The sequence below is a fragment of the Loxodonta africana genome, chromosome 4 (genome assembly GCF_030014295.1).
Source record: "Loxodonta africana isolate mLoxAfr1 chromosome 4, mLoxAfr1.hap2, whole genome shotgun sequence".
NCBI classification, from domain to species: domain Eukaryota; kingdom Metazoa; phylum Chordata; class Mammalia; order Proboscidea; family Elephantidae; genus Loxodonta; species Loxodonta africana.
Genome location: NC_087345.1, coordinates 98821025 through 98837810, shown reverse-complemented (window position 1 = coordinate 98837810; position 16786 = coordinate 98821025). Strand labels below are relative to the sequence as shown.

At 37.9% G+C, this 16786-nt stretch overlaps 1 protein-coding gene across 1 annotated transcript in view; it reads left to right on the top strand.

The window, feature by feature from the left end:
• TMEM117 (transmembrane protein 117) overlaps positions 1 to 16786 on the top strand; it is a 556897-nt gene that overhangs the window by 68510 nt on the left and 471601 nt on the right. Inside the window, exon 3 of the mRNA XM_023555483.2 lies at positions 16051 to 16183. Within this exon, the coding sequence (XP_023411251.2) occupies positions 16051 to 16183 (133 nt within the window). The remainder of the gene's footprint in view (positions 1 to 16050; positions 16184 to 16786) is intronic.

Genomic DNA, 16786 nt, shown 5'->3' with positions numbered 1-16786 from the left:
TCTTTTTGTATGTGTGCATTTATCGATATAAATTGACCTCTGAGCACTGCTTTTGCTGTGTCCCAGAGGTTTTGATAGGAAGTATTTTCATTCTGGTTGCATTCTATGAATTTCCTTATTCCCTCCTTGATGTCTTCTATAACCCAGTCTTTTTTCAGGAAGGTATTGTTCAGTTTCCAAGTATTTGATTTCTTTTCCCTAGTTTTTCTGTTATTGATTTCTAGTTTTATTGCCTTGTGGTCTGAGAAGATGCTTTGTAATATTTCGATGTTTTGGACTCTCCAAAGGTTTGTTTTATGACCTAATATGTGGTCTATTCTAGAGAATGTTCCATGTGCGCTAGAAAAAAAAGTATACTTTGCAGCAGTTGGGTGGAGCGTTCTGTATAAGTCAATGAGGTCAAGTTGGTTGATTGTTGTAATTTAGGTCTTCCGTGTCTCTATTGAGCTTCTTACTGGATGTCCTGTCCTTCTCCGAAAGTGGTGTGTTGAAGTCTCCTACTATAATTGTGGAGGTATCTATCTCACTTTTCAATTCTGTTAAAATTTGATTTATGTATCTTGCAGCCCTGTCATTGGGTGCATAAATATTTAATATGGTTATGTCTTCCTGATCAATTGTCCCTTTTATCATTATGTAGTGTTCTTCTTTATCCTTTGTGGTGGATTTAAGTCTAAAGTCTATTTTGTCAGAAATTAATATTGCTACTCCTCTTCTTTTTTGCTTGTTGTTTGCTTGATATATTTTTTCCATCCTTTGAGTTTTAGTTTGTTTGTGTCTCTAAGTCTAAGGTGTGTCTCTTGTGGGCAGCATATAGACGGATCGTGTTTCTTTATCCAGTCCGAGACTCTCTGTCTCTTTATTGGTGCATTTAGTCCATTTACATTCAGCGTAATTATAGATAAATAAGTGTTTAGTGTTGTCATTTTGATGCCTTTTTATGTGTGTTGTTGACAATTTCATTTTTCCACATATTTTTTTGTGCTGGGACATTTTTCTTAGTAAATTGTGAGATCCTCATTTTCGTAGTGTTTGACTTTATGTTAGTTGAGTCGTTACGTTTTTCTTGGCTTTTATCTTGAGTTATGGAGTTGTTATACCTCTTTGTGGTTACCTTATTATTTACCCCTATTTTTCTAAGTAAAAACCTAACTTGTATTGTTCTCTATCGCCTTGTATCACTCTCCATATGGCAGTTCTATGCCTCCTGTATTTAGTCCCTCTTTTTGATTATTGTGATCTTTTACATATTGACTTCCGTGATTCCCTGTTATGAGTATTTTTTTTTTAATTAATCTTAATTTGTTTTTGTGATTTCCCTATTTGAGTTGATATCAGGATGTTCTGTTTTTTGACCTTGTGTTGTGCTGGTATCTGATATTATTGGTTTTCTGACCAAACAATATCCTTTAGTATTTCTTGTAGCTTTGGTTTGGTTTTTGCAAATTCTCTACACTTGTGTTTATCTGTAAATATATTAATTTCGCCTTCATATTTCAGAGAGAGTTTTGCTGGATATATGATCCTTGGCTGGCAGTTTTTCTCCTTCAGTGCTTTGTATATGTCGTCCCATTCCCTTCTTGCCTGCATGGTTTCTGCTGAGTAGTCTGAACTTATTCTTATTGATTCTCCCTGGCTGCTTTTAAAATTTTCTGTTTATCTTTGGTTTTGGTGAGTTTGATGATAATATGTCTTGGTGTTTTTCTTTTTGGATCAATCTTAAATGAGGTTCGATGAGCATCTTGGATAGATATCCTTTTGTCTTTCATGATGTCAGGGAAGTTTTCTGTCAGGAGTTCTTCCACTATTTTCTCTGTGTTTTCTGCCCTCCCTCCCTGTTCTGGGACTCCAATCACACACAAGTTATCCTTCTTGATAGAGTCCCACATGATTCTTAAGGTTTCTTCATTTTTTTTAATTCTTTTATCTGATTTTTTTTCAGCTATGTTGGTGTTAATTCCCTGGTCCTCCAGATGTCCCAGTCTGCATTCTAATTGCTCGAGTCTGCTCCTCTGACTTCCTATTGCGTTGTCTAATTCTGTAATTTTATTGTTAATCTTTTGGATTTCTACATGCTGTCTCTCTATGGATTCTTGCAACATATTAATTTTTCCACTATGTTCTTGAATAATCTTTTTGAGTTCTTCAACAGTTTTATCAGTGTGTTCCTTGGCTTTTTCTGCAGTTTGCCTTATTTCGTTTCTGATGTCTTGAAGTATTCTGTAAATCAGTTTTTTCTATTCTGTATCTGATAATTCCAGGATTGTATCTTCATTTGGGAAAGATTTTGATTCTTTTGTTTGGGGGGTTGTAGAAGCTGTCATGGTCTGCTTCTTTATGTGGTTTGATATGGACTGCTGTCTCCGAGCCATCACTGGGAAACTAGTTTTTCCAGAAAATCCGCTGACTGGGACGCTGGCTCCAGGCTCTGAAAACAATCGCTGCTTCCCTGTATTTGTTTGTTTTCCGTCTCTAAATCTGTGTTTGTTGTTCAGAGTTCGTAGATTGTTATGTACGTGATCGATTCATTTGTTTTTCCGAGTCTTTGTTGCAAGAGGGATCCGAGGTAGCATCTACCTAGTCTGCCATCTTGGCCCCGCCTCCTTCTAATAGAGTTTTAATAAACGTTCTTCGGTAGTTTAATTTTTTGGGGTGTCTGATTTCATAAAAGGAGATAGATTTATTTTTTTTTCTAGAAGTATATACTTTTTATCTCATCTTAAGGAAAAGCACCCTTTTTGATGCTGGTTATCTAAGTGATTGCTGATCCCTGCTCATTTGATTCTACTTTAACTTAAAAAAAAATTTTAACTTAGGCTTTAAAAATTATTAGAGAATTACCCAAAAGGTTCTTACTCTTGGCTTGAAAGAAATGGTAATAGATTTGTCCTTATTCACCTTAAACTGCCTAAAAATATTCCCTGACTCTGCCACACAATTTGTTGGGTGACTTTTGGTGGGTCATTTAAACTATTTGTGCCTCAGTTTCCTCATTTATTAAACAAAGTACTTACAATACATTATTCTGGGATATTGCAGATAAAAAAATAACAGTAATTAAGATCTCTTCACTTTAGATACTAATCATCAAATTTAAATTTCTGTGTTATGAATTTTTAATACAATTATTTACTAAATCTATTAATGGGATGGCTAGAGAGAATAGCAAATTTTCAAGTACAGGAAGAGCCAGGCCCTCTCTTCTCTTCCACCCCGTCCCCGCATGATCAGGGTGCTGCATACAAGACTGTGATTGATCAGGATTGGGTGACTTGAGCATGTGATTGCTTGGGACCATGGAAATCAGCCTGCTGGGGTTAGTTTCGACAATTTAACTTTTCTTTTTTCTTGGGTTACTGTAATGCCTGAAATTAAATGAAACCCTATTTTAAAAGTATAGGTACTATGGTTTTCCAAAACTGGTGTCAGTATAATGATGAAGACATAAAAAGATTTAATAATAGTGATATTAATTAAAAAAAAAAAATTTTAAGGAGCTATATTTTCTATCTCATTGGCCATTTCAAAATATGAAATTATGATAATAACAGGGTTCAACATTTCATAAAATACTTTACTTTTACTTTGAATTTGAAAATATTCAAGGAATTTTTATTTCTACCTATCAAAGTAATAATGTTTTTTCATAATTGTTTTAAACCCGTGTCAGCCATGTCTTATTAGATTGAACTTGCTGATATTTAATTGTTTTTGACCTTAAAAATGCTATTTAATATGATTCTTCTTACTGCATATCTAGAAAACGTAGAGCAAATTGATTCCATCAGAATTATAGTGTATTATAGTATTACATATATACGTAAGTTCGATATGCTGCTAAACCTTATCTTGGGCTATAAGATGCCAAAAAACCAAACCCATTGCCGTTGAGTTGATTCTGACTCATAGTGACCTTATAGGACGGAGTAGAACTTCCTCGTCAGGTTGTCAAGGTTGTAAATCTTTACGGAAGCAGGCTGCCACATCTTTGTCCTAAGCAGCGGCTGGTGGGTTCAAAGGGCTGACTTTTCAGTCAGCAGCCAAACACTTAACCACTATACCACCAGGCCTCCCAGCTATAAGATGTAATATTGATTTAGTGTTCTTTTTATTATATGACTAGTCTTTCTTAAAAGGAAAAGTAGTAGATAATGATAAATCAATGCCTTTTACTTCCTTTTGGGGTCATGATTTTCCTCTTGAGTGATAATAAGCAATGCAATTAGTTAATCCTAAGAATGGTTTAATGAAAAAAACCAAATTGCAATGGTAAATATAATATTTGGGCTCTCATAATAAAATGCATGGCTCATTACTGTGTTTTCCTGTGGATAATAGCTTATATCAACATGTGTTTATTTAGTAGATGCATATTTTACTAAAATTTTTTAATTCACACACTTTTGAAATTGACATTAAACTCTGGATCTGAAAACACTATAATTTTTGCTGTGTTCTGACTTGAAAACACTGGAATTATTTGTAACATTAGAATCTGGGTTTCTAACCGTAATCTTAGTTTCCTTTTTACAGGGAACATTTTTCTTTCCAGAACTTTTTTTGAATTGCTTGTTGTAGTACGTATTTTTAGTATTATGTAAGGATTATATTTCAATTCTCAGTGTTTGATTTTTTGTCCAATTCAGTGAATAACAAACACTTTGTGATAAGCTCCCACTCCTAATAAAGGATGGTAACCATCTGTGCAATGTTTTTAAATTCTCTTTGTACACTGAAATAATGAGATTTGATCTGAATATTAATGGAATAGTGCCCTTAGGGTACAAAAGTTTTATAATTTTATGTTTATTCTATAAAGCTATGTTTGTATAACTAGAACATCCTTTCTCCCCAGTGATATTCTGGTGTGTTTTTTTAGATAATTTTCTGTTGGTTAATTATTATCCGTAGAATAATTCTCTTATTTTAGTAAGCCTTAAACAAGAAAATAATTCCATGTTCTTATGAACTAGAAATTTACACAAATCTATCCTGAAAAGCTTAAATACTTATTTTAGTCTGATTGAAAGTAAAGTTCAATTAATTTTTAAGTTCTTTGATCCAATTTCATTTTATCCCTTTTTCTCTTATCCCAGTTGTAAGAAATAGGGCTTGCATTTTTTTTTCAAGCATTCTAATATTTAAAATGTTAAATATTAATTTGGCCTTTAAAGAATTTTATCTGTGTGTTGCTTTAGGTTCATTTTATCTATTGGAGAGGCACTAAATGACAGACAAAAGAAAAGGAGGGATTTTTTTTTTTTCTTTTTCTCTTAATGGGTAATGAGAGTGCTTTTTTTTTCCTTTAAACTAAGGTAACAGTCTTTTGAGCTAGCCAACGTTGTACTAATCCCTTACTGACAAAGGAATCATAAAATCCCAGAACTGGACCAAATCTTAAGAGTCTTGTAATCTAATCCTTTAAAGGGAATTTACTACCTTCTGAGAAGGTAATCCCTTTCTGACTATCACTCCAATGTGTGAAATATTTAACAGTGGAGAAGAGATCATCCTTGATCTGTATTTAAAGGCTCACAGTATACACAGGAGTTAGTTGAGTGTTGTGGAAGGAGGGAAGGGTTGTGGAAGGAGGAAGAGTTGTGGAAGGAGGGAAGGGTTATGGAAGGAGGAAAGGATCATGGAAGGAGGGAAGAGCTGTGGAAGGAGGAGAGGGTCGTGGAAGAAGGAAGGCACAGCATGAGCATGTTGTTGTTAGTGCCAGTGAGTAGATTCCGACTCATGGCAACCCACGTGTTACAGAGTAGAACTGTTCCATAGAGTTTTCAAGGCTGTGAGCTTTTGGAAGCAGATCACCAGGCCTGTCTTCCCAGGTCCCTCTGGATGGATTCAAACTGCCAACCCTTCAGCTAGTAGTCTAGTGCTTAACCTTTTGCACTACCTAAGGACTTCATAGAGTTTGCAGCCTAAGCATAGAAAACTACGATCTGTATAGTGTTGATGCAACTAGGGTGAAAGGTAGGAAGTGATGAGAGAAGAGAGGTAAGTATGAGTCAGATTAAGTGCTGCCTTTATTTAAGTGCCAAGTTAAGGAGCTTGGATTTTATGCTATAGAGAATGAGGGTTATTGAAAGGATTTAAGTGAAGGAATGACATGGTCACATTTGTATTTTAGTTAGATCTATTGGCTATGTGGAGGATGGATTTGGAGTAAGGAATATCAGTTAGGAAGTTGTTTCAATAGTCTTATCAAGAGATGATGTGAACCTAAATTATGAGATAAAAGTTTAAATGTAAGAATGTAAAAATGATAAAACTGTTGATTAAAATAGGAAGTATGCAGAAGAAAAAATCAAGAATAAATCCTACCTTGAGTTATTTTGAGAATGTTAAAAGAGTAAAGTTAGCAGTAGGAGTAGATTTAAGGATGGGAAGGGTCAGGGTAGAGATAGGGCCATATTGTGTGTTGGGGCAAGAAGTGTGGTTTTTGAATTCAGTTTTTGTATACTGAGCTTGAATTACCAGTAGGATACCAATGGTCAGGGGACTCTTCCAGTCTGAAGCTCAGGAGGAAAAGTCTATGCTGGAGATATTGGATGTAAAACCATGACAGTGGGTGAGACCATATAATGATAAGATAATGACAAAGGCTGAGGAAAGACCATGGAGAACACAAAACATTTATTGGACAAGTGGAAGAATAGATGCCCAAGAAAGGGACTGAGGGTAATCTGGAAAGTAGAAAAAGAACAAGGAGCATTTGGTGTTAGGGAAGTCAAGAAAGCAGAGTGTCAAAATGAGAGTGTGAACAACTGCTGTGTCCATCTGATAAGGTAAAGACAAACACATTTCTACTGGATTTGACAGTGGGGGGAGGGAGCCCGTAACAATAATTTCCAGAGCAATTTCAATAGTGTTTGCATCACAAGTAAGATGTCAGTGAGTGAGGAAGGTGAGGACTACTCTTTCTTTCTTTTTTTTTTTAGTTTTTATTGTGCTTTAAGTGAGTTTACAAATCAAGTCAGTCTCTCATACAAAAAATTTATATACACTTTGCTATATACTCCTAGCTGCTCTACCCCTAATGCGACAACACACTCCTTCTGTCCACCCTCTATTTTCATGTCCATTCAGCCAGCTTCTCTCCCCCTCTGCCTTCTCATCTCCCCTCCAGACAGGAGCTGTCTACATAGTCTCATGTGTCTACTTCATCCCAGAAGCTCACTCCTCACCAGTATCATTTTCTATCCTATTGTCCAGTCCAATCCCTGTCTGAAGAGTTGGCTTTGGGAATGGTTCCTGTCTTGGGCTAACAGAAGGTCTGGGGACCATGACCTCTGGGATCCTTCTAGTCTCCATCAAACCATTAAGTCTGGTCTTTTTATGAGCATTTGAGGCCTGCATCCCACTGCTCCCTCAGGGGTTCTCTGTTGTGTTCCCTGTCAGGGTGGTCATAGGTTGTAGCTGGGCACCATCTAGTTCTTCTGGTCTTAGGCTGATGTAGTCTCTAGTTTATGTGGCCCTTTCTGTCTGTTGGGCTCATAATTACCTTGTGTCTTTGGTGTTCTTCATTCTCCTTTGGTCCAGGTGGGTTGAGACCAATTGATGCATCTTAGATGGCCACTTGCTAGCGTTTAAGATCTCAGACACCACTCTCCAAAGTGGGATGCAGAATGTTTTCTTAATAGATTTTTATTATGCTGATTGACCTAGATGTCCCCCGAAACCATGGTCCCCAAATCCCTGCCCCTGTTACGCTGGCCTTTGAAGCATTCAGTTTATTCAGGAAACTTCTTTACTTTTTGTTTAAGGACTACTCTTTCTTAGAGTATGGATGTGAAGGGAAGGAGAATGGATGGTAGTTCAAGGACATGGGGTCAAGAATAATTTTTGGGATGGACTTAAGCTGCTTTAAAGGCTGAAGGAAAAGAACCAGGAAAGAGGGATAGGTTAGAAATAAAAGGAGAGAAAGGATGGCTGAGGCTGATGGAGCAAGGCGGGGGATTGGTTTTCATTATGGATTGAATTGTGTCCCCCCCAAAATGTATGTCAGCTTGGCTAGGCCATGATTCCCAGTATTGTGTGGTTGTCCACCATTTTGTGATCTGTTGCAATTATCCTGTGTTGTAAATCCTACCTCATGATGTTAATGAGATAGGATTAGAGGCAGTTATGTTAAAGAGGCAGGACTGAAGCTGCAGGATTAGGTTATACACTGAGTCAATATTTTTTGAGATATAAAAAAATTGAGCAGAGAGGAGAGGGACCTTCTACCACAAATAAGGCAGAGCTGGGAGTGGAGCGTGTCCTTTGGACCTGGAGTCCCTGTCCTGAGAAGCACCTAGATCAGGGGAAGACTGATGACAAGGGCCTTCCCCCAGAACTGACACAGAGAGAGAAAACCTTCCCCTGGGGATGGTGGCCCGAATTTGGATTTCTAGCCTCCCAGACTGTGAGAGAATAAATTTCTCTTTGTTAAGGCCATCCACTTGTGGTATTTCTGTTATAGCTGCTCTAGATAACTAAGACAGTTTTAAAAAGACACAGGTGGAGTCTTCACTATAGAACAAAGGAGAGACACTGCAATCTTTGAGAAAAAAGGAGAGGAAGTAAGGAGAGAAGTGAAGGTCGGTCAGTCAGTGGGTATATTTAACTACACAGAAAGTTGAGGGAAAACACATTTGGTGGTGGCAATATCTCCTTGAGGTTGAGACCAAGGTCATATTCTGAGAGTAGCTGGGGCTTAGTAAGAGCTTTGAGGTGAAATTTGAAATAGATGTTGAGGGGGATGGAAAAGAAAATTGGCAAAGGCAAGGAAAAGTAATAATGTACAGTGCTGTGATGGCAACCAAAATTGTGGGCCATGATTATGTAAGGGTTTATCAGCCTAGTTGTATAACTCTTTTCCACTGCAATTTACTGAAATCAGAGAAAGCAAAGTGTAGCTCTGAATCTGAATTGAGATTCTTCAGAACAAGTGTAAAACAAATAGATGGGGAGGAAATTGGGGAAGGAGGGGGCTTAAAGAACTGAAGAGGGCAGGTGTAGTAGCAGCAATATACAGAAGGATAAAAGTTTTAGTGCTACAATGGAATATTGTTCATTTGTGTTTATTTATTTATTTATATCCATTCAGCAAATACTTATTTTATATTGCAACAAATATGCTATGTCCCAGGTACCATGCCAAGGAGACAGAGTTGTGAAGAGGACAAATATGTTCCTTATCGTGTTGCAGGTTATAAACAGGTGTGGTACACACACACGGTAGACAATGAATTTAACGAAATGTTGGGTCTTAGGTCGTCTGAGGTTGAGCAGTTCTGTGTAATGACAGTATGTCACTAGCAAGACTTGTTTTCACCTGTAGAATATTTTTCTTGGAGAGCTTGAAGGCAATTCTTAATTTTTCTCCTAGAATTTGCCCATCAGTTTTGCGTTTAATGGAGCCCCTGGGTGGTGCAAGCAGTTAAGCACTCAGCTACTAACCGAAAGATCATCAGTTGGAACCCACCCAGAGGCATCTTGGAAAGAAAGGCTTGGCAGCCTACTTCCAAAAGATCATAGCCTTGAAAACCCTATGCAACACACTTCTGCTCTGAAACACATGGGGTCACCATGAGTTGGAGCTGACTCAATGGCAACTGGTTATTTCCTTTAGTAAAAATTTATTTACCACGTATTCTGCTGGGCATTTGGGATATAAAGGAACATAAAGGCTCCACTTGGGCCATTGAAGCCCCATTCTTTCCTGCCTTACCTGGGCCTTTGCTCCATTGGTCATGTTGTGTCTTTATTATCTTATGATAATGCTAGCTACAGTAATAAACACCTCTAAAATATGTAATGACTGCAGCCCAATTCAATTTCTCACTCACACAAAGCTCAGAATATGGCAGGCAACTTTCCTTCAAGCAGTGATTCATTGATCCAGCTCCTTGTATCTTATGGCTCTGCCCTTTTCAACACTATGTTTGCCAAAGTTAACTTGCATTTGGGGATCATTTTTGTGCTAATTTTGAACTAATTTCATCTGTCTCCAGGAGTGGGGCATGTCAGATAGGCTTAGCTAATCCTTGCTTTTTTAAACTCCAGCTATGAGGATTGGTTCAGGACCTAAATAAGTCCTATTTCAGTGGATGTCATGATTTTTTTCTAGAAATCCTAGGGCAGAAGCATTATCTTTTTGTTTCTGGACAAAAATGAAGAAGCATTGCTTAGGATTACTGCAGTCGTCTTGGAACAACACAACAATGAAGAGTGTGTGTGTGTTTGGGGGGAGGAGATAGAGGGAGCTGGCTAAAATGGTGTTACCTAGTTCTGCTGTAACAAAAAATGACCTTAAAGAATAGAAACTTATTTTTTTCACAATTCAAGAGGTTACAAGTTCGAATGCAGGGCATGGCTCTAGGGGGAGGTCTTTCTTTGTCTATTTCAGCTTCTAGTAAACCCAACCCAGTGCAGTGCTGCCAGCAATTCTTGGTGTTCCTGGGCTTGTAGATGCATCTATCCCTATCATCTGTCTTCCTCTTTCCCTGTGTATGTCTCTGTGTTCTGCTCTTTTTATTACTCAGAAACGGTCAGGTTTAGGACCCACCATACTCAGGATGATCTCATTAATATAACGAAAGAAAACTTCTATTTCCAAACAAGGCTGTATATACCCATACAAGAGTTAAGATTTCAACACATACTTTTGGGGAACACAATCCAGTCCATAATAGATGAGAACCCACCTTGAAAAAACGAAGCTGGGAAATGAAGATAAAGCCAGCATTGCTTGCATTGGGTGCGGAATCAAGCCTGGCTTAAAGTCATTCAATTCCTGTAGTTACAGCGAATCCACATTATTTTTTGTACATATATTGTAAGCAAAAAATGAATTATGTTTTGTTTAAGGAGGGACATAAGAAAAAAGAAAATGTATGACGTCAATAAAGAAAGATTTTTTATAATTTAAGCTGGTTTTAACTTTTTAATTTTGTTTTGTGTTTTCATTTTTGTTTCTGTTGTTTGCCACAATGAACATCTTTACTGGTATGTAGAATGCCTGCAATGCTGATTTTAACTATCTTTCACTTCCAGTAATTTAAATACACTTCTTCAAAATAGCTGCAGCTTACTTTTGCTTTTTATGTATATGGGTGACCAAACCATACACAAGAGGTTTTGGAGCAGAAGACTTAATGGATAGTAGTGATAATTTTGGAGACCTGGTGGTGCAATGGTTAAGTGTTTGGCTGCTAACCAAAAGGCTGGCAGTTTGAATTCACCAGGCGCTTCTTGGAAACCCTATGGGGCAGTTCTACTCTGCCCTATAGGGTCACTATGAGTCAGAATCGACCCCATGGCAACACACACAAAAAAAGTGTTAACTTCAGTTTGGAGTCCTCTTTAGGAAAGTACAGCCTTCATTTGTTCTTACATATTTCCGGGTCAAGGTCTTGTGTGTAATGCCACATTTTTCCTGTATTTTAAATAAATCTTGCTCTTTGTTCCTGCTAATTAGAAAACACACTATTAGTAATTTTCCAGATCACCCTTTTTATCTCTGAAAACAGTTGCTATCAGGTCAGTTCTAACTTACGGCGATCTCATGTGTTGCAGAGTAGGACTGTGCTCCATAGGATTTTCAAGGCTGTGACCTTTCAGAAGTAGATTGCCAGGACTTTCTTCCAAGGTGCCCTGGGTAGGCTTGAACTGCCAACCTTTTGGTTAGTAGTTGAGTGCTTAACCGTTTGTGCCACCCAAGGACTCCATTATCTCTGAAGTCCTAGAGAAATCCCAGGGATCCTGAAAATAGATCCTTTGGTCTATGCTTATATCTTTGCCCCTTTTCCTGTGCGATCACCTAATACTGCTTGGGTGGTGGTCTTCTACCACCTCTTTGGTATTATGGGTCTACCTAAAGGTGACTGGAATTCTACTGAGGTCATTGGGTTCCTAATGGAGGTGAGTAGGTTCCCTACTGGCCCCATTCCCTTGGGGCTAACCTAGTCTCACTACCTAGACTTACAAGGTCATGATCCTTGATACCTGGGCCTTCACTAGCATCCATGTAATCATCCCTGAATGAGGTTCTGCCCCCTTAGAGGTCTAAATATTTGTAGACCCCTGTGAACCTGCGAACCCTGTCTCTATCCAGTCCCCTGCTTTTAACTACCCCCCAGGAATAGAGCTACACGGATCTCTTACCTGGAAACACTTGCACTTGCGCCCATTCTGCTTTGAGGTTCTTTAGTGTTATTTTCCTCACAAGGCTTCTTTGTGAGAACCACTTCTGAAGAAAAGACCCAGAACTCAGAACACAATGGCCTGGGTATGAGGAAGAAGAGAAATGTTCCTTACTATTTTTTGGCAGGTGAGTAAGTATAGAGCTGCAAAAAAGTCAGGAGACTAAGTTTCTCCATTGCTCTCAATACTTGTCTACTTCCATCTTCCAAAACATATGTGAACTCAACATATAATTTTACTAAACTTTTAGATTGTTAATCTTGTTAGAGTTTTATGTCACCTAAGCGGTGTTAAACCTGCTCTTTTTCCAAGAAATGTTCTGAGCTTTTAAGCCACTACAGTTGACTTTAGTCAATGTTGGAAATAGTCAATCTCTGTCCTTCTACCCCACTCCAACACATATACAGGCTTGTGTATCACTTTAATGCTTCTGATTGTTTTAAGATATATTTTCCAATTAACCATTATCAAAGGCAATGGTCTATATAACCCAAGACAAATTTTATTAATAACATAAATATACACTCAGATTTACTATTTTATCTACGATTAAAATAAACATCATTTATGACCATGTCAGGGAGTCCCTGGGTGGTTAAGTGCTCAACTGCTAGCTGAAAGATTGGCACTTCAAACCCACCCAGAAGTATCTTGGAAGTCAGGCCTGGCAATCTGCTTCTGAAAGGTCACAGCCTTGAAAACCCGGTGGAGAAGTTCTATTCTGCACGCAGTCTCACCGTAAGTTGGAATTGACTCGACAGCAGCTATGAACGACAACGTGACCATATCAGAAGCGCATGCCTCAGTGACGTTTTTACTTTTACTGATCTCTAAGCCCTGTTTTCCTTGTTGTTCCCAAAATGTTCTCTGAAGGGAAGTGTTACAAAATTCTGAATTCTGTGACCTAAAGGTAGGGTGGCATATTGTCTATTGTTCAAACTACTATATTTAAGAAAGCAAGGGGGCACTATTAATAATTATGCTGGAACAACAGTTATGAACCACTACTGTCTCAGGCAAACCAGCTGTACGGGCACCTTATAGGATAAAGACAATGAATTTTCCAGTGACATTCTCAGGTAGCTCTGAAATTCTTGGTTTGATTAGATTGCTTGGGAAGAGTGACTCATGAGAGCAGTCAGTGGATGGCCAAGTACCGGTGTACAGTTTCTAGCATTAGCATGGTCACTCAATGAGTTAACCTTTAGTATCTCACAGGAAATTTCTATAATGCGTTTTAACTCAACACTTGGGTCACACCAATTCTGACCTTAATACATTGCAGCACTTTTATTGTGCTTTCCAAGTGAATTTCAAGCAGTGTTAACCTGCCATTTTGTTGTAATGACTTTAATGGCTGAAATTAGTGCCAGACAATGAGCTTGGCAATGACAGCGTAAATGGTACTGTCACATTTCCCTTTTTACTAAATTTGTATTCTTTCAGCCAGTGTAGAGTTAACCCGCAATGTTTTCTTTGCAGAGCACTCTGAAATCACCAGCAATATTATTTGACTTTTAAAGTACATCCATTACCTAGTTTCTTGACACATGCATATGTTAAGAAATCCACATTTAAATCTTAAAGGAACTCTAATTGCCGGTTTTGCAGCTCTTCATATAAGCTACTGAGTTAAATAAATGGATCTTGGTTTAAGCCTGAAAGAATGTGCAGCAAAAGGAATCCTAAACAAAGAGACCCTGTGAATCTACAATAAGGTCATGTTTCCGTTAAATACCCAAACGATGACTGACTTCAAGCACCCTTGCTCACAGCTGTGTCTCTAGCACCTACAACTCTGTCGGGCATGTACTAAGCACACATTTAATATCTGTTCAATGAATGAATAACATTCTTTGCAGTGTGCTTTAAGATATTTATGGCACGTGCTTTTCACTTCCAAGTAAGACCTTAATATCTATTTATAATATTCCAGTCAGTGTGTGGTGTGGTGGCTTGCCAATTTCTGGCTTTCCATAATCATTGATTTAATTAATAAGTTCTGTAGGCTTGTAATTTGCAGTGCTAGTATTATTTGCTTTGGTGGGGAGTTTTCTACATTCTTATCTCAGTTATTCGTTCCCCCTGATTTTCAGGTTTGCCCTTTGCTTCTCTTGTGGAGGGTAAGAAACCAGATGGTGTAACCAAATCCCTCTTTTTTGCTCTATCCAAAGTTTTAGTTAGAGTAACGTTTCTATTAGCCTGATTTCCAGATGGGATCTAAAGTGCTATTTTAATAAAAGTGAGGTATAAAGAAAGGTTTAGTAGTTAGATCTTAAAAGATTATTCCTTCCTGTGCTCAGTAGGAGCCCTGGTGACATAGTAGTTCAGAGCTTGGCTGCTAACTGAAAGGTTGGCAGTTCGAATCCACCAGCTACTCCTTGGAAACCCTATAGGGTTCTGCTCTATTCTATAGGGTCACTATGAGTCGGAATCAACTCGAGAGCAACGGGTGTGTGTGTGTATGCTCAATAAGTTACATGAGAGATACTGTCTCTCCCTGGGGAGATAATTTCTGGATTGAAATATATATATTTTTTCATAACTTTGGTATATCATTGAAGAAAAAAAGGATTATTTTCTCTGGTGAGAAATCCTATTGTAAGGTTTCATACCTAGCCTATTTTAATTGTAGTTCCTAAAAGTTTGATGTTGCTGTTAGTTGCCACTGAGTCAGTTCTGACTCATGTAGCCCCCATGTGTGCACAATAGAACTGATCCATAGGGTGTTCAAGGCTGTAACCTTTCAGAAGCAGATCACTAGGCCTTACTTCCCAGATGCCTCTGGGTGGGTTTGAACTGCCATCCTCTCAGCTGGTAGTTGAGCACTTAAGGTTTGTGCCACCCAGGGTGCTTTCTGTAAGTGTATCACCTCTCTTATCATTTCGATATACTTTCTCAGGAATGGAGCTAAGTATGTCAGACAAAGTTTGTCTTGGAAGAAACCAGGATGACCTATGTTCACTTTTTTCTTTCTCTCATAGTTTTTCACCTTCGTTATTTCTTAGGGTTTTAGTGCCCTCATTTTTCTTTGTACCATAAATCAAAACATTTTCTCTAGACTGATTCTAATATTAGTAATTTTTACTTTAGCATTCAGCATTCATTTTAATATGTTTTTTTCCTTGAAAGATTTGCATTTTAAACATTTTAACTTTAGCATTTATCTTTGTAAATGGAATTTTAGGCATCACAGTAGAAGGTACACTTTGCCAGAAACCACCCAGAGCTTCGTAATATACATACACACCCCCCACACCCGTACTCTTATGCACATGCATCTACGTGGGATCAGACTATTTTATCTGAGAGGGAGGCTCGACCATCTGTCTCTTATGACAGAGGCTATTTTTCCATTTCAATTTTTCATGTTCCTTAAACAATTGAATTTTCTTATAAGTGAGGTCTGCCTTGGTTTTATCTTCTGGCCAGTATTAGAAATGGATATATGGAAGCAAAAAGGGAATCAAATAGAATTTATGTGACTTCTTTACTGTAACCCTTAAGTAGGGTTAGTATGAACCAAAAACATATTTATGAAATAAAAAACAGCAGGCAGTAGTGCTGTCATTCATCTTGTTTTCCTGCCAGCATAATGAGTGGCCTTTGTGCATTCGATTCTCACTTTAGGACTACTTGCTGTAGGATGAAATGTGGTATGAGGATTGTCTTGGACTTCATCCGTGAGCATTTATTTACAAAAGGATAAAAAGAACATTACATAGTAGTTTCACCCATAAGGCAGTCCTATGGCAAAGGCATCAGAATATAGTGAGATAATAGAGATTCACTGAAACAAAGAGATGTATGAATTTGAGTTACAATTTAAACTGATCCCTAATAATATTTATATTTCAGGTCAGCTACTCCGGCTAAAAATGTTTCGAGAGGATCATGGGTCGTGGATGACAATGTTCTTCAGCACAGTTCTTTTTCTCTTCATATTTTCTCACATATACAACACGGTTCTGTTAATGGATGGCAACATGGGGTAGGTTATCTTTCCCCTTTCTACCGTGGTGAGTGCGATGTTTGCAACTCATAAGAATTCAAGGAGAATTTTATAATTTGTACTGGTCTAAATCCCCTTTTTAAATATTCTTTCCCAAATAGGCCTAAATCTGTGCATTTTTCTTAAGACTTTTAGAGTCTTTTTTCTCCCGGAGAAGCTGATAGCATATTACAGTATTTATATTGTGTTTTTTATTCTTTAGGACTTCTCTGTGGGGTAGTTTGAGGGTAGCTACTAATTTCATTATAATGACAGAGAGCATGAAAACCAGGAAATCTTAATGACTTGCTTATATTCACATGGAAGGGCAAGGCTTAAGATGAAGGTCTCCAGCTTGTAACTCCATTGCTGTACAATGCCTGGCTAAATAAAGTATTTGATACAGGTGACTTTTTTTCTCTCTCTCTGTCTTGAGATTCCCAACAGAGACACCTTTGTTATAAATGGGTCATTTTGAAAGTGGGCCACCCTGTATTAAATCCAGGGTTGTGATCTATACTTATCAAATCACTAATCAAATTACCATGGCATGAAGAAGTGCTGGCAAGTAGTATTTGTTTTTAACTTTCTCTAGTTCTTTCA